Here is a 22,725-nt window from a genome sequence, read left to right on the forward strand (position 1 = left end):
GAGAGAGAGAATGGGAACGGGCTGAACGAAGCGGTCTCTCTCCCTCGAGGTTGGTCTAGTCATGGAGTCTTGATCTTGGAGAAATAGGGGCGGTAAAACCACTGTATAGCTAGGATAGGGGAACGAGTGAGAGATATCAATGCGAGAGCGATTGCTTGCCACCTTGAATTTGATGTGCCGCGCTCTCTACATTGTATTGTTCACTGATCGGTCATCACGTACGACAGACAGTTTCAAACGAGCCATGTATAATCAACGTGTTCGCACGCAGTGCTCGAGTCCCGTATGAGAGGGTATATGAAAGGATAAAAAATACAGAGACAGCCTCAAGACTCCCTTCCTTGCCCGGCATCACAGGTAATTCAACACCCGCCTCCCATTCATTCACAACTGGCCCGGCTATCATAACCATTCTCCGGCAATCATAACCATTCTCCGGCACACCTATATAGAAGTAATCGAAAAAAAGACAACACCGCGTATCCATTGTTTCCCGTATTTTCGTCACCCTGCTCTCGAATTTCCCCTGTTACCCTTCGTCATCATCGACATCCATCTCGGCCGACTCCTTGCCTCGCCGACTCCTTGTTGACCGTGTTGGACGCTTCGCCTCGGTAAGGACACTAGCCTTGACGGCTGGTTTGGCAGTAGCTTTGGTCCTCGACGCGAGTGTAGCCGTCTTTCGCCCGTTGGACTTTGGTGGCTCGGGCTCATCCACCTCCATTTCAGAGGTTTCGTTGTCATCGTCATGCTCCTTTTCAGGCTCCTCCTTGTCTGATTCTGCGCCACTCTCCTCAGCTTGTTCCTCTGAAGGGGCATCAGAAAGCTCCGACTCAGCGTCCGAGCCGGCTTCATTATCATCTCCGCTGCTGTCGCCCTCATACTGCCATGAGGCAACACCCTCCAGCATCTCGGCCTCATCTTCATCATCGTCTCGCTCCGTGTATACTGACACCTTGTGAGCTCGACCACTGCGACGGCGCTCCGAAGGCGGCGGTGAGTCTCTAGATGGCCGAGGCTTCCTAGACTTCGATACCTTCTTTGCCTTGGGAGTCTTGGGCTTCTTCTCCCTGCTCGCCGCCTTGGACTGTGTCCTCACCCTCTTTGCTGGTGGATCTTGCCTTTCACTCATAGACTTCCGCTTCTAGGCAAGATGTTAGCTAGGTCTCTCTGACTGAGACAAGAGGGACACAAACCTTCTTACGATCGAGAGCTCTGATGAGGTCATCCAGCTTCTCATCCAGCTCATCTGGGATGTATTGCTTCTTCGCAATCTCTCTGGCTTCCTCATTTGATGTCAAGGCCTGGACGAGGCCCTGGGGCATGCCAACCTTGGCTGGATAAGCCTGGAAGACCCAATTCTTCTTCTCTTGCCACTTGCGGGTTACCGCAGTTGCGAGATCTGACAACACATACAGCCTCTCGCTCGCCTCGGGCGTGATAGCGTCCCGGGTCTGCTTGACTCGCTCAGCGTACTTGTAAATCAGGGAGATGTTCTCCTCAGTCGCGCATGTGTTGAGGTAGAACAAGAAGTAATTGGCAAAGTCGGCCAGATCGTTGACGTCTGAGCTGTAATCGGGATGATGTGCCAGTAAAGGAATGAGCCGGCTCATGATGGACTCAAGCACTCTTCTCTTGGCCTCGGCTAGACTCCGAGCTCGCGATCTGAGCCATGTCTCAACGCGGCTCTTGAGCTCAGCCGCTGGCTCAAAGGCAGCCAGGAAAAGTATGGCGTAGAATCTCCCAGGTAGCCGTCCTCGACTGAGATAGTTTTGCAACTTCTCCATAAAGAAACGGCGGACCTGCAGCTCAGTGTCTTGGATGAGCTCAGCAAGCTTATTGAAGCTGGCATGATCAAACAGCTCGTCATAACGCTTGACGGTGCACATCTTGAGGACAAGCAGGCCCGCAAGGAGCCTGAGGCGCTTCTTGTGAGCTAACGGAGTGTCTTTGACCTTGCAGAACTCTCCCTCATGAACCAACAGGTCCTTGAGAAGCTTAAAGACAGTCTTGACTCGTTCAGTATCGGGATCTTCCTGAGTTGCAAGTGCCTGGTTGACCAGTGTCCTCAACGACAGAATCTTGGCCTGAAGCTCCTCATTCATGTCGGCGTCCTCAACCCAGGAAACCTCGGGGTTTTCGTCCTCTGTGCGGACCTGACGTAGGATCTTCTGGATCGTCAATTCGTTGATGGCATCGTCAAAGTCGACAGTGACCGTTGGTGCCAGGCGTTCCAGCTGGCTGACTGCAGTCAGCTTATTGAGAAAGTGCGGCGAGCCATAGTCGAGGTCCTTCATGACCTTTTGTATCAGATTGGTGGCCGTGACCTTGCTCTTGTCATCGTTCCTGGCAAGCAGAATATTGACAGCATACTTGGCAGTCCTGGCCGGTGTTCCATATAGAGCGTAGTCCATGAGCACCTGGATGAACTTTCGATCATAGGTGATGTCTTTGGGGTATCTTTTGGAGAATGACGAGTACGCCTTGAGAATGTCCACCATACCCGGATCATTAGAGCGGGTTTCTGACGGCACTTGGTCAATGATCTCCTTTCGCAGGGTTTCCGAGTGAGCCTTGAAAAGATCAGGGTTCCTCTGCGAAATGTCGTTGAGAACCTCGTGGGCAACAGCGGCGAATCCGCCCTTGTCGTTCTTGGAGTAATCCATAATCGTTGCCAGATGGCTTCGGTTATACATCAGGGAACCAGAGCGGTATAGGAGTGGAATGAGCGTGTCTAGACAGCCTGCTGCTGATGGGCTCGCTTGGATCCTGCCAAACATCTCATTCATTGACCTTCGAACAGCCAAGAAGTCGCTGTCAGAGCTGATTGTCCACTTGACCAGCTGGTAACAGCGGCGGTCGTTGAACTTGGCAAACTTTTGGAGATCGCTGCGAACCTTGAGGGGATCGGGGAGGAAGGTACCAAACCATTGATATGTCTTTTCCAAAACCTTCTGGACCTTCTCCTCGTTGGCGTGACCGACACCACCGTTGTGTGCCTCGCATTGCTGGATGAAGACTTCGACGCCCTTTGCAACTTGTGGTTGACGGGCCTGCATGGCGAAGAATGCCTTCTTGGCGGGAGCATCGAGAAACTTGAGCATAAGGAGAATTCTCTCGGCTCGAATCTTGTCTTGATCTGCCTGGCTGCCACCGGTCTGCGACTGCGACTGAGACGAAGCCTTTGCCGCCTTTCCACCCTTAATGATGGGATACTTGAGAGGGATCAGACATTCGAACATGACGCGATCCAACAGGACGTTCAGGTCCGGATCGTTGGCATAAAACGCGTTGATGATGCGAGAGGGTACTCCGCTCAGACAAGCCGTGACGGCCTCCTGGCCGTCAGCTATCTCGCCTGAGCCAACTGCCCAAAGCTTTCCCAGCAGGACCATGGCATCCACACGTACGGCAGGCCTTCGATCACGGCAGCGGTCTGCAAGACTGGCGAAGATAGAGCCGGCCTTCTCCACGCCGCCAATGACTCCCAGCTTCAAAATGATGTCGCGGAAGTCGAATAGCTCGATTGCCTTGACGGCGGCTAGACGAACCTTCTCCTCGCTGTCATTGAGCTTGTCGCTAAGGGCTTTGACGAGTTCAAGCTCATCCTCCCTGCTCAGACCAATGCCTCCGGCAGACGTGGCTAGGATGTATCCTGCGGCCGTTACCCAGGCTGCGCGGATAGTACCAGTCTTGTCGTTTCTTCTTCCCACGAAGTTGCGGTAGGCGGTGTGATGAGTCTGGGCAAAGGAGTGCGGTGAGTAGGGCTTTGTCAAAACATTCTCAACTGCTGGAGCTGGCCTTTCGTCCAACAGCTTTAGAGGAGGGTACGCTGCCGGCTCCAACACAGGAGCTGGGGGAGGCCCAGCTACACCGATCCCTGAGATCATATCACCAATGGTCTCGGTTGCAATCTGGCGAAGGTATATGTTGTCGGCAGAAAGCTCGGCCTCAATCTGCGGAACGACGCTGAGAAGAACTGCGGGAGCAGCTCGCCAGAGCTCGCGAATCAAGTTGTGGGCCTGGTCAAGACTCTTCAATTCGGAACTCGATGGGCCCTGGGCGGCATCCTCCTCCTCGTCGTCCCCTTGTCGATGACCGTTGGACTTGGTGGCGAAGCTGGAGGCGTTAAGAATAACATCGCTGAAATATTGGCTAACGTAACGGGCCATCTTGTCAGAACATCCATTGCAGATGTTCTTGGCCATGACATATGCTGGTGGCTCGGTCTTGACGAGAAGGGTGGATTGGTTTCCATTCTGCTCTCGGCTGCGCTTGTCTTTAGAGGAGCCGGCTCTCAAGAACTGGCTGATGATGGCGTCGACTACGTCGGCTGATACGCTGGCTGATTCATCAATCAATTGCATCAGCATCTCTGTCAGATGAATCTCGACATCCTTGGCGACCTGTTCTTCAGTGGCGGGCTTGGATCCAGATTTTGATACACCATCGAATGTGGTCTTGAAGAGTTGCTTCATGAGGCCATCGCCGCCAGAGATGTCCTGAACGAGCAGGATACTCTTGACATCGGTCAGGGACGTCAAAACATATTTGTGCTGGCTGTCGTAGGGGTTCGTGGGGTTATGCAATGCAGGCAGAATGACGTTTATGAATAGAGAAAACATGGACTGGGAATTGTGTTAGCTTCCATCTGTCCCCAGGCTATCCTCCAGAAGAAACCCACCTGGAGCTGGTCGTCCGAGTAAGGGGCGTCAGGGACGAAGAGTCGTAGGATGTCGACAAGGCAGCAGGCAGTGTATGCCTTGACTCCCTGATCCTTATGCTGAATCAAGTTTCGATGCCCGAGGTGCTTAGCGACATTCTTCAGAGAGTCGAGGTCGGTGGCGCCTTGGTCGAGCTCAGACAGTTCTTTCGATAGGGCTTCGAGACGCTTAATCAAAGTGGCCGTTGGAATTGGCTTGGCTGGCCTCCACGAAAGCTCCTGATCGAAATTTAAACTTCGCAACTCGACTTCTTCGTCATCATTTTCTGATGCCTGGTCGCCCTCTTCAGGGGCGGCTTCTTGCTCTTCCTGTTCTTCTTGATCCTGCTCCATAACCTCCTCTTCCTCCTCCTCCACTACCTCGACGGGCTTTTGAGCGCGCGCGCGACGACGCGCCATGATGCGCTACCTGGGGATTGTCGCTAGAAAAATAGACCGACGAGGCCAAATGGCAGGGCTTTTCGAGGCGGTCAAGGCACGGCCTTGATCTGCGGTGGGTTGAGGTGAGGAAATGCTTCGAGTCGTACTTGGTTGCGGAGGCGGAAGCGGAAACGAGGGTGGTGCGCGACAGCAGGGTCACCACATGGCATGCGCACTCGCAAGGGGATACTCTCGGTCGCTAAGATAAACTCAGCACGAAGCGCCCGATGACGGACTCGAAGACGGCGGGATTGAGCGTCGTGGGGGACAGCTCGGGCAGCTTTGATTGCGTGCGATGCGAAAAAGGTGAACTGAATGTGAAGGTGGGAGAGAGGGAGACTCTTCCAATGTGATAAGCGGAGGCGTGTTCCGTGTGCCGTGCGTGTGCGCGACGCGCGACCTGACCTTAGTAGCAGCGCCCAAATGCAGCTACAGCTAATGGCGCGGACCAGCCCCCGTTCCCGTTTGCCGCCTGGAGCTGCCCCGGGCCTGCTGGCGCATTTTTAGTGGACCCCGCCAACAAGGTAACTGAGAGCTGATTGTTCCGGATAGCTGCATAATAGCATCTGCTATCGAGAGCTGTTCTCATCTCTCAACTGGCTATCATCCACGTCATTCCTGGGTCAGTCAATATGCACTCTTTGTAAATGGCATCTGGAAGGATCCGAGAATACTCGGCTCAAGCCTATAAGTAAAACAGTGGCTAATTGCATTCACCGAGTACTTGGACGTCCGTCATTTATCTGTGACAGTCGCCCACCGTCCCCGAAACGCCGATGCATTGCTACGAGGAAAGGACCAGGTTTGGGCCACTGTCTGGCAATATTTAGTATCTTTTAATCCTTTAATTTTAATTTGCCATTTTTATATATGTGCATTTGGCTGCATGTAAAATAGAGCTGCAATGCAACTAACAACGTTGAGTGCCGAGATTCGCTGCATCGAGATGTCAACTGTCCATGCAAGCATTAACCACGAAGTGTCATTCTGCAGGTGGCGTTGACATTGGACCCTCGAAGGAACCAATTTCACATTACGTATTGAACTATAAGACAACCTCTAGTTGATGAATGGGTGACGAAGCTAACGTAACCGCTCATCGAAGAGTAAAGCACTCAATGTAGCCAACATTGCGGACATGGGAGGGCACTCGATGTGCGAAAGGAGCTAGTCATACTTTGCACATCCAAGAGAACTCCTTTCTCGACGTAGCAATCTTCAACCTGCTTCTTCTGAGTATCAATGACCACGGAGACACGCACATACACAACAGATACATGTGTCGTGGAGACATGGTGATACTCGACTCGTCCCATCACGGCCGTTGACCTACCACCAAGATCATGTTTGCCTCATTTCACCACCGGCCGACATGGACACACAGCCTCTCCTTTCTGTAACTCGACCCTGGAACGTTCTCCCTCCCCCAACAGTTTCGGCATGGGAGGCGCAATTTGGGATAAGATCTCTTGTGGCACAAGTTTGGCCGCGTCGTTTGCCGTCGGTCGAATCATTTCTCTGCCCCGAGATGGAAAGGACGGAGCCATGTGCTGCATCTGCCTTGTGCTCGCCTATGAAAGGGGACATTTCCCGTCGGTGGAGGTGGTATATGGTGTTGCGTTTGCCTGCTCTGCTGGAGTGTCCTGGCTGGCTGGCCGCCAAGTACAAGTTGAACCGCTTCTCCGCTTGAAGAGAGCACGTATTTCTCCCGTTTCCTCCTCTCCCCTTTGTAGGATCTTGACTCTAGTCATTCACTTTCCCTCCCTGTTTCCAGTTGATAATCTGTTGCTGCCAAGTGACGACGAGAACTCACCATATCAGCTGTCACGACACCCAGTGTAAGTCGGGGTTCTCATATTTATTTCGCCCTAGACACTCAGAGCTCTACCGATCTGAGCCTTCAGCACAAAGAGTATTTCCAGGCACCTGTATCACATTATCATTGCCCCTCTTTTGGGGCACCCGTCTACGACGATGATGCCCCTCAACATCTGGCTCACATCTGCCGGCTCTGACACTGGCTGCCAGCTGCCCGCCGGCCGACAGCAATATTTTCCAGCTCTTGCCATTATTTCTTGCCCTCTCGATGAATCACTACCCTAATCTTCCATTATTTTCCTTGTTGCCTGAGCAAACGCCCATCGCCTTTGTTTATCTGCACTCGAATCACCACCACAGCTCCTTCCCTCGCTCTATTTCTTTCCTTCCTCCATCGCTCGTTTTCACCTCGCTTCACCACTGCCCTCGTTACTCCAACGCCTGATTCTCGCTGATCCTTGAGCCAACAGACGCTTCATTCTTTCTAGCCAATAGGTATGTGCTCATCTGCGCTTTCCTACCTCTTCATCATCCTCATCTCCTCCGCGTGCGCCTCCGGACTGCCTGCCCAGAGAAACATCGCGGCGCACACCGGGGAAACATCATGACACGACATGAAATGAGCGGAAACGCCTTTCTGACCGTCGCAGCAGTCACACTCGTTACCACCTGTATTCAGCTATCGCATCGATCCAAGTATGTCGTCGCCCTCACCTCTTGCGCTCGCTCCAACTGACTGCTTGCCCAGTGGCAACTGTTATCGATACCGAGAAGGGCGAGGAGACTCCCCGAGTGTCCAAGTTCGACAAGCTCAAGGGTCTTCTCCCCGGCAAGAAGCTTCTCGTTGGCTTCGTTCTTCTTGTTTGCCTCCTCGCGGTCATGTTTGGCATGGGTGTTCTCGCCTCCCATTACAGTGAGTCCTCTCGCCCTCAACACTCCTATTGGTAGAGATCATTGACGTAGAAATAGCCCAGCAGGAGGTTCGAGCGTATGATGGCGCTCTCATGGCTGAGGACAAGGCGCATGGAGACGGGCACGTCGTTGTTCGTCGCGATGATGGTGATGGCACCGTGTACCCCATTTCGTAAGTAGCAGACACTCCAACACTTGGACGTCATTCAGCTCTAACATCGACCACAGGACTATGACTGCACTCTCCACCATTTACGCTACCAGCCGCGCTCCTAACGTCTTTACCAAGGTTGAGACTGTCACCGGCACCACCTACGTTACCGTTCCTGAGGAGGTCCATGTTTCCATCTCTGTTGCCACCATCGAGAGCTCCGCCGAGGTTTGCGAGATCGAGGTCGTCACCATGACTGAGAGCTTCACTGTCACCGTCATTCCTATTCCCAGCGAGGACTTCACGGCCACGTCTGCTGCCCTCCCTGAGGCGACCGTGATCGGCGAGCCCTCCACCGTCACCGACGTCCAGACCCAGCTTTCCTTCACCAGCGGCCTCCCTGATGCTACAGTTTCTGGAAGCCCTGACACTGTCACAAACGTCGAGACTGATTTCTCTGTCTCCCCCGGTCTTCCCGATGCAACGGTTTCGGGCAACCCCTCTACTGTGACTGACGTCCAGACCAACTGGTTCCTCACCAGTGGCCTCCCCGATGCTACCGTCTCGGGCGAACCATCCACTGTCACTCAGGTCGACGCAAGCTTCTCTGTCACTGGAAGTTTCCACACTGTCATCACTGTTACAAACCTCTTCCCACCCGCGGAGGACATGAGCACCGCTACAGAGCTGACCACGGTTCAGAAGACTCTCACTACTCACAAGTCGATTGTCACAATTACTGTCACGGATCTCATCCAGGAATCTCCCGTCGTCTCCTTCATCTCCCCCACAAGCACCTTCACCGAGGTCGTCTTCGAGACAACCGGCGAGGCTTCCACCTCTACCAAGACAGTCCAGGTTCAAATGCCTCCCTACCCGACCGCCAACAACACCATGGTGGCCGGTCCCTCTGGCACTGTCACCGTCATTCCTACCGCTGTCACGCCCATCATCGTCTCGGGTGCGACCAAGAAGCCCGAGCCGCGTGGCTTCGGTGGCAGCAACGGCACCTCCAACCTAGGCTGTGCCATCATGCTGATTGCGACCATCATGTTCTTCCTCTAGACTCTCACGAGGTGTTTGTTGCTGGGTTAGCCTTGCAACTGGTGCGCCATGGCGGTAACGACACTTGTATGAATGTAAAAGGGATGGATCACTCTAGGATTTTGGAGTTTCATCGGTCGGATTTGGCATCGAAGCTGGAAATCAAAATCAGGGGATCTGTCGGTTCGTTTTTGGCTTGTTCTACGCCACATACCTAGGTAATGAGAAGAGGCTAGGTGCTAGGTATAGATTTTATCAAGTCTAAATAATGCGGCATCACTTCTTTGACCGTGTCCCATCAAGTTCCTGTGGTCAAGTTCCTGTGGTCTTTGACAATCATCTCAGTGTAACATGATCGCCGACATTGCAGTAGCAACATATGAGAAACGTACCCTCGAATTGTGTTAGAAACACAATACGGAAGCGATGAAAAACAATACTAGTCCATATTCCAATTACCTTGTCCAACGCCTCGCCCTAGCCTTGAAAATCAACATTTGCGGACGCCATCCCTAGCCCTGTGCTCTCTCGCCCAAGCATCTTAGGTGCCCGATTCCCTACATCCAAAATTCAATACTCTAGAGGAATGCGGATTAGCCTGATGAAGGGTCTCATTGAAGTCACCAGCGAGCCTTGCGCTTCTCGAGTCGTTTTTGATGCCTCACCGGGATTCCCGAGCGGCGCGGGCCTTCCAGTTGTCCCGTATCCGGCCTGCAGCCTTGTACAAGTCTTGCTCCGTGACGCGATCGTTGATGCTCTCCAAGACGCTCTTAACCGTACTTGTGTGATTGGCTTCGCTCTTGTCATCACGGAAGCGAACGATGCGCCACCGTCCTTGGTCGTCGAGGTTGCACTCGACGACGCGGTTGTTCAGAGGATCGCCCAGGCTCTTGAGAATCTCCCACTCTTCTTCGGTGATGTACACCGGGGCGAAGCGCTCGTACCGTTCTCCGCTGTCGCCGAGGTAGACCCACAGATCGGACTTGGGGACGCTGTCGTAGTCGACAAACGGCTCGGTGATGCCCTCGCTGCGCTCCTCCTCGTCAGGTTCCACCAGGGGAAACGTCAGGCGCAGGCGAAAGTCGACCGTGTTCTCCTCCGGGGGCTTCCACTTGAGGATGTGGGGGTCGGTGCCGTTCTTGTAGGGTGTGTTGCGGCAGGTGAAGATGAGGCCATCGTTGCCGTGCTTGAGGCTGGGTAGGACCTGCTTGAACATCATCTCGATGCCGTAAGCCAGTTGGAAGGGCTTCATCTCGACGTAGAAGGGCTGGAACTGGAGCTCATCGGGAAAATCCTGAAACAACCTCTTGTATGGAGTGTAGAGTCGCTCTTTGAAGTAGGCCAGCCGTTTGTCGAGGGTTCGATCCATAAGCTTGTTCCCATCCATGGCCAGGCAGTCAAAGACGAGGAATCTGGGCTCCTTCTTTCCGCTAGGGAGACTGTCCCAGACCAGCTCGCCATCGACCAGTGTAGAAGTGTGGAATGCGCTTTGGTCGTTCTCGAGGGGGAAGTGAAGATTTCGGTTGGGGATGAACCAGTAGTCGTTCTTGCGATCGATCAGGTAGTGCGCCTCTTGGTTGTTGTTATCGATATGTGAGTAGAGGAGATATCGGATGCCGTCCGACTTTTCGCAGACGTAGTAACTAAATGCCACTGGGTCAGTAACCGTCGCGAGGCGCGTCGAGGCCCAGCTTTGGGGTTGGAGGCATACTCTTGTCTGGTGAGTTCGTCTAGATGCTGTCTGGCGAAGCTCACAGGCTGCGCGCCCGGAAAACTCATCGAGTTCCTCTCCAAAAGTGCCGAGACTTTGCTTCGCAGCTCCTTGCGCATCTCAAAGTTGGCCTTGATGCCGGGCTCGGCGATGGAGGTGATGGGTCCATCTTGTTGATTCATGTTGAGTTAAGCGTGATTTCGATGATATCCATGTGTGATGTGAGTGGAATTGTTTCGTGGATTCGAATACTTTTCAAGGGCGGCGCTTAAGAGACGTGTTTTTACGGTCAAGAGTCGTTGTCAATGGAGGGTTCAACATGGATGATGAGCTTGCGACAGGCAACTGAGTCGCAAACCAGAGTGTTTCTATCGATAAGGGCCGGCCCCTCATTGGCCTGCCACCTGGAGGTAGCTCCCCACCTCTAGAGGTGCATTCAAGACGTCCTTTGGGATCCACATGAGCTGGCGGTAGACCACGGGCTATCAATCACTTCAAGGGTCACCTAGGGATATTGCTGTAGCCCAGAGTCAAATGACGGAGCCTGTATTGTTTGTGTCGACTTGAAGTTGAGCAATATTGTCCTGGGTCAAAATGACCCTTCTTGTGGTCGGTCATTGATAGTCATGAATAGCACTCCAATCGATCACCATCTCTCAACACCAAGTAGGAAATACTGAGGTTTCTTTCGACAACACAACTCTTGCTGGATGTGGCAATAGAATGCAGCTCTACCCAAGACGGCCCAAAGGCGACCGTTGCTGGGCCCTGTTCAAGGTAAAGAGCCGTCTACTTTACACGCGACACCCCCCCTGATAAACGCCACCGTGAAAAGAATCGTCCACGCGAATTAGTCCGAGGTCCTTTTGCCTCCTCCCATTCTTGACTCCTTTGAAGCTATTCCATCGACTATCAATAACTAAGCAGTCTCCTCATGATTCCTCAATCTTCTCCACCTCTGCCCGAGCCTCTTCCCATTGCTGCTTGCTCTTCTTTGCCCATTCGATCTGGCTTTGCGCATAAGCGAGCTACTTGGCGTTAGTGATTGTCTTTTTCATACTTCGCATGCGGGTAGAACTTACCATGTACCGTCGCAAATCCTCCTCTTTGTCCTTCTGGAACCGCTTCAGGTCTTGCAAAACACTAGCGCTGGCCTCCTTGACATCGCGCTCCGAAGCGACTTGAGCCTGCTCCAATTGACCAATGCTCTCCCTTGTCTTGCCGATCAGATCACGTCGTGTGCGCTCCGGGTCGACATCGACAACTCCCTGAACTGCGTGGCGGATGGGCCCAAAGATCTTGTTCGTTATTGAGTTCCCACTGGGCATCTTCTTGTGAGAAGGCACACTGGTGCTCCTTTCCGGCAGCCCCTGGCTTGCCGAGGGCGCAGATGATGGGAAATCGCCGTGAGTTGGAGGAAAGTCGGAATCGATGGATTCTGTGTCTTCTTGACCACCATCCCGTCGCTGGTAAGAGGCGGGCTCCTTAAGACTCGCCGATCGCTTTGGCGGCGGAGAGATTTGTTGGCTGCTCGATAGGTAGTTCTCAATTCGTCGGGCCTCGGCTTCGCTCCGCTCTAGCTGGTCAAGCAGTGCCCTCTTCTTGTTCAACTCCTCAGTTGTTAGATCCTGCTGGACGCGCTTGAGCACGCGATATTTCAACACACTCCGGACGACGCCCGCAAACTGCGCATTCTCTCGCATCGGCTCTGCGAAGCTGGCGCCGAGAGACCCTGAAAGCTCTTCTGTCGCAATGTACGAGAGGTCAGCGGCTTGACCAACGCGCTCGATGGCTGGTCCAAGAGACGGAGCCTGCTCCGAAACGGCGAATGCATTGTAAACGGACCCGAGCTCGCAAAGATCGGCTGCCAGTGACGAAAGATGGCTTAGGGTTCGACGGTTGACCTTCTCCATGGGGCCAGTTAGGAGCTGCTCGAGCTCTTTGATCGACGACTCATATGAGATGAAGTAGGGGTCCAGCTCCTGCTCGCTCAGGTTATGCGCCTCAGGCGGGAATCGGCCAAAAGCATGAGGTCCCGCTTGAATATGGCCAGAGCTGTTGTCGTGGTTGGCGCCAGCCACCGTCTTGAGCTTTGCCGATGCCGCTGGAACGGGTAGAAAGTTATGGGCGGCAGTTGGGTTCGCAGTATCAAGCGGGGGCGCCTTCAGGACTGACTTGGGGATGGATGCTACGGGATGTGAGTGCAAAACCTCATTCTGCTCTAATATTAGCAACGATGGTCGAGATATTGAGGTCTGGACATACCCAGCTGGCGTTAGGATCGAGGAATCTCCACCAGACTCCGTCAGTTCTAATGGCGTCCATCCGGCGGCAACGGTTCAGGAAGACTGCAAGCATGCGCTTTCGCAGATCAATAATCTGCTGGTCTTGCTTCGCATTTGTTGGGTTCGCAGCGTAGTCGGCCATTGTGTGCTTCTCGGGGATGGGGGGGACAATGAGGGTAGGGTGTAGACGAGTCAAGGCATCGCGCAGGGAGGCGAATTCCGAATATCGACGTCGCACTTCCAAGTCCTTAAAGTGGAAGTTAGCAGAAGCGGCGCGCGGGGGCAGAACAAGTGGGAGCATACGCCGGTGCGAATAGTATATACGATATACCTGCCACCACTCTCAAGGCTCTTGCCTGCTTCGGTGATCAAGATAGACTGGTCAGGGTTCTCGTAGAGGATCTGCTCGATTCGACTGTCGTAGCCGCCAGGCTTGCGCCGGGGCCCGGCATCATCCCTCGAGACCTCTTCGTCACTATCGGCTTGAGCTCCCCCATGGCTAAATTGACCATGTTGCTCGTCGTCGCTGCCAGAAGTTGGCGTGTGGGGAGGCTCGAAATTATGGTCTACCACGATGTACGCGTCAGTCATGTTCTCCCCATCGCTGGAAACTACAGATCCCATCTTGTGCCACAGGCGACAGCGCTGGAGATACAGGTATGAAGATACTCACAATCACGAGTGGTCGGGGAAGCCGGGTTGACAGACGACGATTGCGAATCCCGGCGGTCAAAGCTAGTGCCGTATGGATTGTTGTCTTCGTCGTTCCACATGGCGACGGTTTGTCTCTGCAATCGCGTCGACAGCTGGAGACGTGCAGTGTTTCGCAAGCTGAGGTGTCTTTAAGTTGGAGCCTGGAGAAAGAGGTCGGGTCGTGGCAAGCTCCAGACGTGCCGAGGGTAGAGATAGGTAGTGGGGGAGGGGCAGCTGGGATAGGTTGCGAAGTAAGAATGCAGCGAGGCGATGGTTGAATCAGTGCATCAGAGGGATCAAGAGAGTGCGATGTAGACGGGAGCAGCCATTCTACGCCATTCACAGGCGGAGTCGATGGAGGGCGAAAAGGCGTCGCGGCGGCGGTGTCGGCGGATATGAATGGGATAGGATGACGTTGAATGGGGCTGGCGGGCTGGGCTGGGCTGGGCTGGTTCTGGTTCTGCTCTGGCCGGGGGATTGGGGGAGGGATGAGGTGGCTCTGCGCCAAGGCCATCACCCAAGAGCTCCGGAAGTGGTTCTACCTGTAGTGGGTCCGTAAGTTCAAGTGCAGACTGGGATTAGCGCTGTCGCCGCCTGAATGTTCCATCCATTTCATGGATCGTTCAGGGACGTGTCAAGTGTGCGTGATGATGTCCCCAACTCCCCTCGGCCAATCAGATACAATGGGATTCATGCCAGTTCTCATGAATTAGTTCTTGGTGATTGCTTTCCATCTACGCCCATTGTTTGAACCTTACGTAACTCTACGCCGAGCTGCATATATGACCAGCCCTTCACCCTTGTGCTTCCACAAAGACAACGTGGTCGAGATGATTCTTCGGAGCTGCGGGCTATTATACAAAAACTCCAACAAACTAACTTGGACTGGCCTCCAATGTGAGGTTCTCATTCTAACCCCCTTGACCACCAAAATGACTCTCACAACTCACCTATTAGCAAACATTCCCCAAAGATCACAAGCACTGCTCTGTTTTACAGCATCCGCTGTTACCTCTCGTCAAACCGCACAATAATTCCCCCCTCCTTGGTGGATACGTCGAGGTGGTAGAGGTCCAGGACCATCATCCGTCATTTGGCTAGGGTCGACGACCCTAGAGCTTGGAGTTAGAATACGCCAAGTTGGCTCTGAAGCTTTTACTCACCTTTCCCAATGCTTCCTCCTGTCTTCACGACCTCTGCGGTTTCGATGCATACTAGCCCGCATCTCCCTGTCCTCACTGACAATCTGCGTCCCTGGTCGAGCCACGGGCGTGTAAGAACCTCCACCTAACTCTTCAGGTAAATGAGCTGGCCTAACTCTCATGTCGAAAGCTGGTCGAATCGACGAAATTGTCGGCAGGCTCTGCCTTCCATCTGAGTAGATGTCGCTGCTCAAGCTGCTGGAGCCCTTCTTTTCCTTGCCTTGGGGCATTGTCGTTAATGGCCACTGCTCATCTCTGACAGGATCACGTCCACCAGAAACTGGTCCTGGGACGGGAGCCAATTCATAATCGTCACTATGGACTGTTGCAACATTGGTGTCAGGAGACTCGGGTCTTGGCTCATCCTCTCGATCATGGTCGCTGCTGTGACGAGCCTTGTCTGAGCGGCCGCGGCTCAGACGAGATTCTTGGCTCTTGCGAGATACGTGACTATGCTCAGCATGCTGGGAAGTAGACAAGCTGCGTCTTGCGTTTTCGCGACCGCCTGCTGAGGCAGACCGAGATCTAACAGGAGTTCCCGGACCCGAACTGGCTATCGTTGAAGCTCTTCCCACGGGGAGCCCGAAAGCTCGACAGAGCCTCTGACGCCAAGTTGGTTGTCGAGGAGGTAACCCTTGTGATTGGGATGGGGAAGGTGAAGGGTATGAGGATTCAGATGGCAGGTGGTGCTGGACAGGTCGCCCTCGGGGATTGCCCCGTCGACTCCCCCGTCGAATATGGGGAACAGCAACATAAGTTGGGCGAGGTGGAATTGGTGATGCTGGATAGATGATTGGAACGGGTTGGGGAGGAAGCGGTCCTGGAGACACTTGAGCCTGTGGAGGCAAGAATGGGGTGCTACCCAGACTATAAAACACCGGCTGATAGACGACATGCTGAGGCTGGCTTGGATATTGCGGAACGGCGGGTAGTTGTGACACCGAGATGTTCGCAAGTCGTGCTCTGCGTCGACGACGACGGCGACGTGCAAGTACGATTTCTTGATGGGCTGAAGTGATCCTGCCGAGGTAGTACATGTAAGCAAGAATGAGAACAATCGAGGTGATGACTATGCTGGAAATGATTCCGCACTGCTCTGCCTCTGTCAAGCATTTCCACCCTGAGCATTCGTTATTGCGGGGACCGAGGGGAGATACATGCTGTGAGGCCGTGGCCTGCGCCCCGACAGCTGGAGGCATTGTTGCTGCAAATGCAGCCTGTTGAGATAATTATGGTTGCGATAGGAAAGTGAAGCTGTGAAGGTGAAAGCGTTCAACGAACTGTTAGGGCATTCGGGGGCGAGGGGAAGCTGTCTTGCGTTGATGTGGGGGAGATGTTGGAAAAGAACAAGAAATGGAAAAAAGGAGAACAGGGTCGAGAAGAGAGAAAGAAGAAGTTTGAAGCTCTTCAAGAAAGCTGCCACTGGCGAACGGTGGTTGCCAGCTGATACCTACTGACCTCGCTCTGGGCACTGCTGGGCATAAACACTCTGGTACCGACTGTTGCAAGGGAATTAAGACACAATATTGAGATAAATAGAATCAGAAGATTGAATCATGTATGCTGAGGTGTACTGAGGATATCATCTAACTCTTCCCTGTGGTAGCAATCTATTTAATGCTCCTGCAGTCCTCTACAACTCCCTGACTACCAACCAAGCTCGGCTAAGGGGGAGTTTTCTATGAAAGATATACGGCCTTACGAGCATTGAGAGAAAGCTAGGTTACCTTCAAATAAGTTCTTAGGATCTTCTACGCTGAAAGATGCGAAAACTCCAGATGTCGTGGCTATTCGCAGTTGGAGCAATAGGAGTTGTGCTGAGTATCCTTTTCTATGTACGTCCGATAACATGTCCATAATTAGTAGCTGTTGAGACAAATTCAAGAACAAGGCCATAAGATATGGAATTGATAATAAACATTAAGATTTTGGCACAATTTGCTATTGCAAAGGTTTGTGCATGTAGAAATGAATGTACGGTTGAAGTTGGAGCTAGAGGCAGCTGCGTTGGACAGGGGCTCTTTCCCAGCTGAGTGCCACTGTCTGCCAATGGCCAATCAACGAGCCGCCTTCCGCCCCGCAAGTACGTACCGCCACGGAGGCGCAACTCAAGGTTCTCAGTTTCTCTCTCGCTTCAGTTGCGATGCAACAAAACTAACACGACAAACGTCTTGCGCGACCATCATCTTTCCGCCCTCTGGTCGCCAGCGCAGCCTCAAGTCACGCAACTACTCCCTCGATTCTTGCGATTGATTATGCTCTCTGATTTCTGAACCGTCCGATGCGCTGATCGTCCCTGAATTCGAGGCGCATTGCTAGCTGCTCTGAGCGACGCGTTCCTCCACCGAAAGCTTTCGCTTCACAACGAACACAGCGCCTTTTCATCCTCCCACTCCTTCGATAATCATGGCCACGCAACAGAATGGCACCGCGAATGGTGTCAACGGCGATGCCCCTGCTGGTCCAGTCAGCACCAGGTTCACCGATATCCCTTCTGCCATCGACATCCCCGTGCAAGGCGACCAAGAGGACGAAGCCGTCGAGATCGATCTCGAGGACCTGGTCGATGATCCCACCGAGCTCTGTACCCTTTTCGAAAACGAACGCGCCGCCAAGACATACTGGATGACGGTCGCTCTGGCATATGCCAAACAACACAAGATCGACCATGCCATCGAGATGCTCCTCCGAGGCGGAAGCGCCATCCAGAGCAACAGCACAAACCCGCGTGATAAGGTTAGCATGATCTGCTGTCTGTGCTGGATGTATCTGTGGAAAAGCCGAGAGGCGCCTCGAGTCGCACCCGACGGCACTCGAGTGTCCGAAGCCAAGACCAAGGAGTACTACCTCCAGCTCGCGACATCTTCCCTGAACGACGCCGCCCGACTCAACCCATCATTCCCACCCATTTTCCTCGCTAGAGGTGTTCTATTGCTCTTGAGAGCGTCGCTGCAAGCCCCGTCCAAGACCGCTGGTGGCATTGGTTCAGAGAAGCATGAGCTCTTGAAGACTGCCGTCAAGTCTTTTGACGATGCTCTGAGGGTCTCTCAGGGAAAGAATATGCTGGCTTTGATGGGAAAAGCGCGGGCCCTGTTTTCCATGCACAAGTACCCCGACTCGCTTGCGATTTACCAAGATGTTTTGCACAAGATGCCGGATTTGGTTGACCCGGATCCTCGAATCGGCATTGGCTGTTGCTTCTGGCAGCTTGGCTTCAAGGATGACGCGAAGATGGCATGGGAGCGATGCCTCGAGATCAACCCCAATTCCAAGGTGGCCAACATCCTCCTCGGATTGTACTATCTTGACGCCAGCGGCCATGTTCCCGTTAACAGCGATGAATTCCTCAAACTCTACAAGAAGGCCATGACAGAGTACACACAAAAGTCCTTCAAGCTCGACAAGGACCTTCCTCTAACCTGCTCTACCTTTGCGAACTACTTCCTGTCGAGAAAGGCATGGGACAATGCCGACAAGCTCGCACACAAGGCCATCCAGTACACGGACGTCAACGCCATTGCCAGTGATGGCTGGTATCTTCTGGCCAGAAAGGAGCACTATAGCGGTAACACCGAGCGCGCCACCGATTACTACCGTCGTGCCGATGATGCGCGCGGAGGAACAGAGACCGGTTACCTTCCCGCCAAGTTTGGAGTTGCGCAGCTGTCAGTCTTGAAGAACGACCTTGGAGAAGCCAAGCTCCGCCTGGAGAAGATGATTCAGCAGTCAAAGAACCATGAAGCCATGATTCTTCTGGGTACTCTGTATGCCGAGGAAGTTTTCGCCAACCAGGTTAGTGACAGCAAGGAAGATAAATCTGCCGAGCTCAAGAAGGCCATCACTCTTCTTGAAGGTGCCCGAAATGCATGGAAGGACCCAAAGAAGACACTTGCGCCAGATGCATCAGTCCTACTGAATCTAGCACGCCTGTACGAGACAGATCACCCTGACAAGGCCCTGCAGTGCCTGCAACAGGTGGAGCAGCTTGAGCTGGACCAGGTCCCTCCTTCAGAACGCCCGGAAGATGTCACAGACGAGGCCGAGATCAAGGCTGCCCTTCGCAAGTCTTTGCCTCCCCAACTGCTGAACAATATTGGTTGCTTCCACTCGCAAGCCGAGAAACACGAGCTCGCCAGTGATAGGTTTGAGGCTGCTTTGGGCGCTTGCATCAAGATTGGCGAGAAGGACCCTGACATGGACACGGATGCTCTTGTGTCCACCATCAGCTTCAACCTCGCCAGAAGCTACGAGTCACGAGGACTTACGGACAAGGCTGTCGAGGTTTATGAAGGACTTTTGGCCCGTCACGACGACTACACGGATGCTCGCGCGCGACTAGCCTACATCAAGCTCAGGAAGAACCCCAACAAGGAAGGCCCTGATGCTGTCGCCAAGTTGTACCAGGAGAACAACACCGACCTCGAGGTTCGTGCCCTCTATGGTTGGTATCTCGGCAGAGTGCACTCAAGGAAACGCCCTTCCAATATCGTCGAGGACCCGGAGTTCCGCCACTACAAGCACACTCTTCAAAACTACGACAAGCATGACCGGCATGCTCTAGTGGGGATGGGCAACCTATACCTAATTCAAGCCCGAGAGATGCGCCGCGAGTCTGAATCAGAGAAGCAAAAGAGGAGTGCAACGTACGGCAAGGCTGTTGAGTTCTTCGAGAAGGCTCTGTCCCTGGATCCAAAGAACGCATATGCCGCACAGGGTATCGCCATTGCTCTTGTGGAGGACAAGAAGGACTACAAGTCCGCACTCGGCATCTTTAACAAGGTCCGGGAAACCCTTAGGGATTCGCACCTATTTGTCAACTTGGGTCACATCTATGCCGAGCTGAGGCAGTACTCCAAGGCTATCGAGCACTACGAGATCGCCCTCTCGCGAGATGGCAAGGCTAATGACCCTGTGATCCTCGCTTGCCTGGGACGAACTTGGCTGAACCGTGGCCGAACGGAGCGCGACGTCGATGCATACAACAAGGCGCTCGAATGCGCTCAGAAGGTACGTTTTTACATCATCAATGCAAACCGTTGTCATACTGATCTTGGAATATAGGCTCTTGAAGTTGCTCCCGAGCAGGTTCACTACAAGTTCAACGTTGCCTTTGTGCAGATTCAACTCGTCACGATGATTCAGGGCCTGCCGGAGAACAAGCGCTCGGCAGAGCAGCTTGAGAAGGCCGCCGAAGGGCTTGAGGCTGCCATCACATCCCTGGATGAGATTGCCACTCACCCTCAGACTCCTTATCCCAAGCACGATGTCGAACAGCGTGCCAACATGGCCCGCAACACACTGCGTAAGCAACTGGAGCGAGCCATCGGGAAGCAAAAGGAGTGGGAGGAGAAGAACAAGGAGAAGATCCAAGCAGCCAAGGCTCAGCGAGAATTGGAGCTTAAGCGCCGTGAAGAAGAACGCCAAAAGGTGCTCGAAGAGGAGAAAGAGCGACAAGACAAGATCAAGAAGGAGCGCGAAGCCATCGCTGCACGAGACAGACTGCAGGCTGAGAAGCGAGCCGAAGAGGAGCGCGCTCGCATGGAGGCTGAGATGACGACGGACAGCGAAACGGGAGAAAAGATCAAGCGGAAGCGCAAGACTGCACCCCGAGCTTCCGGCGAGAGCAAGCCGAAGCGATCAGGAGGAAAGAAGAAGAAGAAGGGAGACCGTCAAGATGATGAATCAGAGGAGGAGGAGACTCAGCCCAAAAAGCGTCTCCGTCTTGGGAAGAAGGAGTCCCAGAAGTACAAGAGCCAGGAGTTGGTGTATAACAGTGATGATTCAGACGACGACGACGACGCGCTCGAACGTGCTGAAAGAAATATGGAAAGAGAGGAGACACCTCTATCAGAGGCAGATGAAAGGGCCGTCGACGACGACAAGATGGACGTTGATGAGGAGGCCAACCAGGGGGCCGGCGATGACGACGACGATGAGGAGCTCGCTCCGCGCCAACAGCACAAGCGAGCCCGTCGTGGACGTGTCGTCGAGAGTGATGACGAGGAGGAAGAGGAGGCCCCCGCTCCAGCCAAGAGTGCGTCTGGCGATGAGGATGAAGAGCCTCGTCGCGCAGACACGAGCATGGTGGATGCGGACGACGACGAGGAATAAGGGGCAAGAGAAGTTGGGTGCTCAGAATGTGACCTTTACCTACCAAGCCCCAACACAAAATATTGGGGGATTTTACAGTGCAGTGCAGTTTGGAGCTATGCTATTTGTACTATATCATAATGCTAGACGAGTTGGGGCCGGGGACAATGGAAAGCGTGCTTGCAATTGCTGATGTCTTATCTTGTCTTATCTTGCCTGGGGAGGTCGTCTTGAAACAGACTCCGTCAACGCCAATCAAGTCTTGGTATATAACTGATGTGAATCTACATTTCGTTTCCTTGCGTCAACATATTCCTCATCATTTTGCTATGACATGACAGTGCTCCAGCCTATCTAGGCTTGCTTGTCAGAGGTACATGCATCCCGTCTGCCCCCCTCTCTCTTGTTTCTAAGCGTGAGATTGCCGATAGACAGCTATCCCTCTACGGGTTAATGCTGATGGGAACCCTGGGCGGATGGTCAAGCTTGGGTTGGTAGATCGATGCGCTTAAAAGGCAAAGATCTGGTCCTCGAGCTTGCTGACGGGGCGGGCCTTCTTGAAGCCAAGGCTCTCTGCAGCCTTCTTGAGACCGCTAATCATAGGAGGAGGTCCACAGAGGAGGATCTTGACATCGTCGGCGGGCTTGGGGAGCCATTTCTGCAGGATTGATTGTCAGCGAGTCAGGTCTTTGAGGCTAGAGATTGGGGTACCCACGGTGATCATGTCGGCGGTGACATAGCCGACGCCACCAGTCCAGCCCTCCGGAGGCTTGTCGAGGACGTAGTGGATGCGGATACCGGCGTCCTGGGCGGCGAGAGAGTCGAGGTCCTCCCTGAGGAGGATATCCTGGGGCGAGACGTTGGCAAAGATGAGGTCGACCTCGGTCTTGTCTCCGGCAGCGCGGCCTCGGATGATGGCCCGGATGACCTGGAGCATAGGGGTGATTCCAGTGCCACCGGCGACCATACCGAAGTGACGGACCATGTTGGGAGTGTAGACGAAGGCGCCCTTGGGGCCACGGACGCGGATGCTCTGGCCGACGACGAGCGAGGCCATGTGCTTGGAGATGTTGCCCTGGGGGTACGACTTGATCAGAAGGTCGAAGTAGCCGGGCTGGTGGTCACCAGAGATGGGGGTGTAAGAGCGGACAATCTCCTTGGTAGAGCCATCGGGCTGGACACAGGGGGCGCCGATGGAGATGTGCTGGCCGATGGGGAGGCCGAGGATGTGCTTGGGGCTGGGGAGCTTGAAGCGGTAGCTATCGTCGAGCTGTCAGCGCGCGGGCGCATTTCGTGGCGCAAGGCAATTGAGCCATCAATTGCGTCGGCAGCCAAAAACTTACATGGCGACATTGTGCGAGATGATGGTCTTCTCCTCGAGCTCGAACTCCTGGAAGACATCAGGCTTGAGGACCTTCTTCACCTCTGCGATTGGTTAGCTGACGACATCGACAAGCTTCACTCCAAGAGCGGGGAAGGTGAGAAAAAGTTTTGGGGACAGGGAAAAGCTCACGGAAGGCGAGGAAGTTGTAGGCGCCAAATGCGACGGCGAGGAGGGCGGCGTAAGGCGTCCACTCCTTCTTGACGATGAGGGTTCCGACGATAAGGAGCAGGCCGGGCATGTAGACATAGTCGATGTAGTGCCTCGCGAAGAGCGAGTTGTCGCCGGAAGACAT

The 22,725-nt window shown here is 53.8% G+C and overlaps 6 protein-coding genes across 6 annotated transcripts; 2 read left to right on the forward strand and 4 right to left on the reverse strand.

Annotated features, from left to right (window-relative positions):
• Nucleotides 1-529: 529 nt before the first annotated feature.
• LRP88_09934 (sister chromatid cohesion factor PDS5 domain-containing protein) lies at nucleotides 530-5,122 on the reverse strand (the record flags this gene model as incomplete). Its single annotated transcript, XM_083246407.1, has 3 exons — nucleotides 530-1,144; nucleotides 1,197-4,628; nucleotides 4,685-5,122. The coding sequence occupies 3 exons, from the start codon at nucleotides 5,120-5,122 to the stop codon at nucleotides 530-532; spliced, it is 4,485 nt and encodes a 1,494-aa protein (XP_083097520.1).
• A 2,443-nt stretch (nucleotides 5,123-7,565) lies between these two features.
• On the forward strand, nucleotides 7,566-9,089 carry LRP88_09935 (uncharacterized protein; the record flags this gene model as incomplete). The annotated part of the gene is made up of 4 exons (XM_083246408.1): nucleotides 7,566-7,632; nucleotides 7,710-7,874; nucleotides 7,931-8,045; nucleotides 8,102-9,089. The coding sequence occupies 4 exons, from the start codon at nucleotides 7,566-7,568 to the stop codon at nucleotides 9,087-9,089; spliced, it is 1,335 nt and encodes a 444-aa protein (XP_083097521.1).
• Nucleotides 9,090-9,729: 640 nt separating this feature from the next.
• On the reverse strand, nucleotides 9,730-10,961 carry LRP88_09936 (mRNA guanylyltransferase; the record flags this gene model as incomplete). The annotated part of the gene is made up of 2 exons (XM_083246409.1): nucleotides 9,730-10,711; nucleotides 10,780-10,961. 2 exons carry the CDS (start codon nucleotides 10,959-10,961, stop codon nucleotides 9,730-9,732), a joined length of 1,164 nt encoding a protein of 387 aa, XP_083097522.1.
• A 750-nt stretch (nucleotides 10,962-11,711) lies between these two features.
• LRP88_09937 (sorting nexin family protein) lies at nucleotides 11,712-13,837 on the reverse strand (the record flags this gene model as incomplete). The annotated part of the gene is made up of 6 exons (XM_083246410.1): nucleotides 11,712-11,807; nucleotides 11,862-12,989; nucleotides 13,041-13,048; nucleotides 13,116-13,311; nucleotides 13,368-13,675; nucleotides 13,738-13,837. The coding sequence occupies 6 exons, from the start codon at nucleotides 13,835-13,837 to the stop codon at nucleotides 11,712-11,714; spliced, it is 1,836 nt and encodes a 611-aa protein (XP_083097523.1).
• A 3,528-nt stretch (nucleotides 13,838-17,365) lies between these two features.
• LRP88_09938 (uncharacterized protein) lies at nucleotides 17,366-21,070 on the forward strand (the record flags this gene model as incomplete). The annotated part of the gene is made up of 2 exons (XM_083246411.1): nucleotides 17,366-19,966; nucleotides 20,021-21,070. The coding sequence occupies 2 exons, from the start codon at nucleotides 17,366-17,368 to the stop codon at nucleotides 21,068-21,070; spliced, it is 3,651 nt and encodes a 1,216-aa protein (XP_083097524.1).
• A 487-nt stretch (nucleotides 21,071-21,557) lies between these two features.
• LRP88_09939 (cytochrome b5 reductase family protein) lies at nucleotides 21,558-22,725 on the reverse strand (the record flags this gene model as incomplete). Its single annotated transcript, XM_083246412.1, has 4 exons — nucleotides 21,558-21,707; nucleotides 21,765-22,308; nucleotides 22,393-22,474; nucleotides 22,563-22,725. 4 exons carry the CDS (start codon nucleotides 22,723-22,725, stop codon nucleotides 21,558-21,560), a joined length of 939 nt encoding a protein of 312 aa, XP_083097525.1.

Source organism: Fusarium phalaenopsidis (genome assembly GCF_050370095.1).
Source record: "Fusarium phalaenopsidis strain FUZ10S chromosome Unknown contig_32304, whole genome shotgun sequence".
Taxonomy (NCBI): domain Eukaryota; kingdom Fungi; phylum Ascomycota; class Sordariomycetes; order Hypocreales; family Nectriaceae; genus Fusarium; species Fusarium phalaenopsidis.